The sequence below is a fragment of the Buceros rhinoceros genome, unplaced genomic scaffold, assembly GCF_000710305.1.
Source record: "Buceros rhinoceros silvestris isolate BGI_N320 unplaced genomic scaffold, ASM71030v1 scaffold17832, whole genome shotgun sequence".
NCBI classification, from domain to species: Eukaryota; Metazoa; Chordata; class Aves; order Bucerotiformes; family Bucerotidae; genus Buceros; species Buceros rhinoceros.
This window is the reverse complement of record NW_010398497.1, coordinates 64,174-64,384: the sequence shown is the minus strand read 5'-3', so window position 1 is coordinate 64,384 and position 211 is coordinate 64,174. Positions and strand designations below refer to the sequence as shown.

Below are 211 nucleotides of genomic sequence, written 5' to 3'. Positions count from 1 at the left end.
GGCGCTTCCCTGACCTGGGGCGGGGGGAGCTCCGCCGAGGCCTCGCTCTGACCCGACTCCGCTCTGCGTCCTGCTCAGATGCTCTCCCGGGCCAAGCCGGCCGTGGGGGATACCCCGCCGCCGGGAGACAGGCGGAGGAAGACAGGGAAGAAGGTGACGCAGCTGGAAGATCTCCCGGCCAAGACGGACTTCACCGGCGCGATACCATTGG

The 211-nt window shown here is 69.7% G+C and overlaps 1 protein-coding gene across 1 annotated transcript in view; it reads left to right on the top strand.

The window, feature by feature from the left end:
• Positions 1-78: 78 nt before the first annotated feature.
• Positions 79-211, top strand: part of TTC26 (tetratricopeptide repeat domain 26) — a 51,063-nt gene continuing 50,930 nt past the window's right edge. Inside the window, exon 1 of the mRNA XM_010131136.1 lies at positions 79-211. Coding sequence (XP_010129438.1) covers positions 79-211 — 133 coding nt within the window.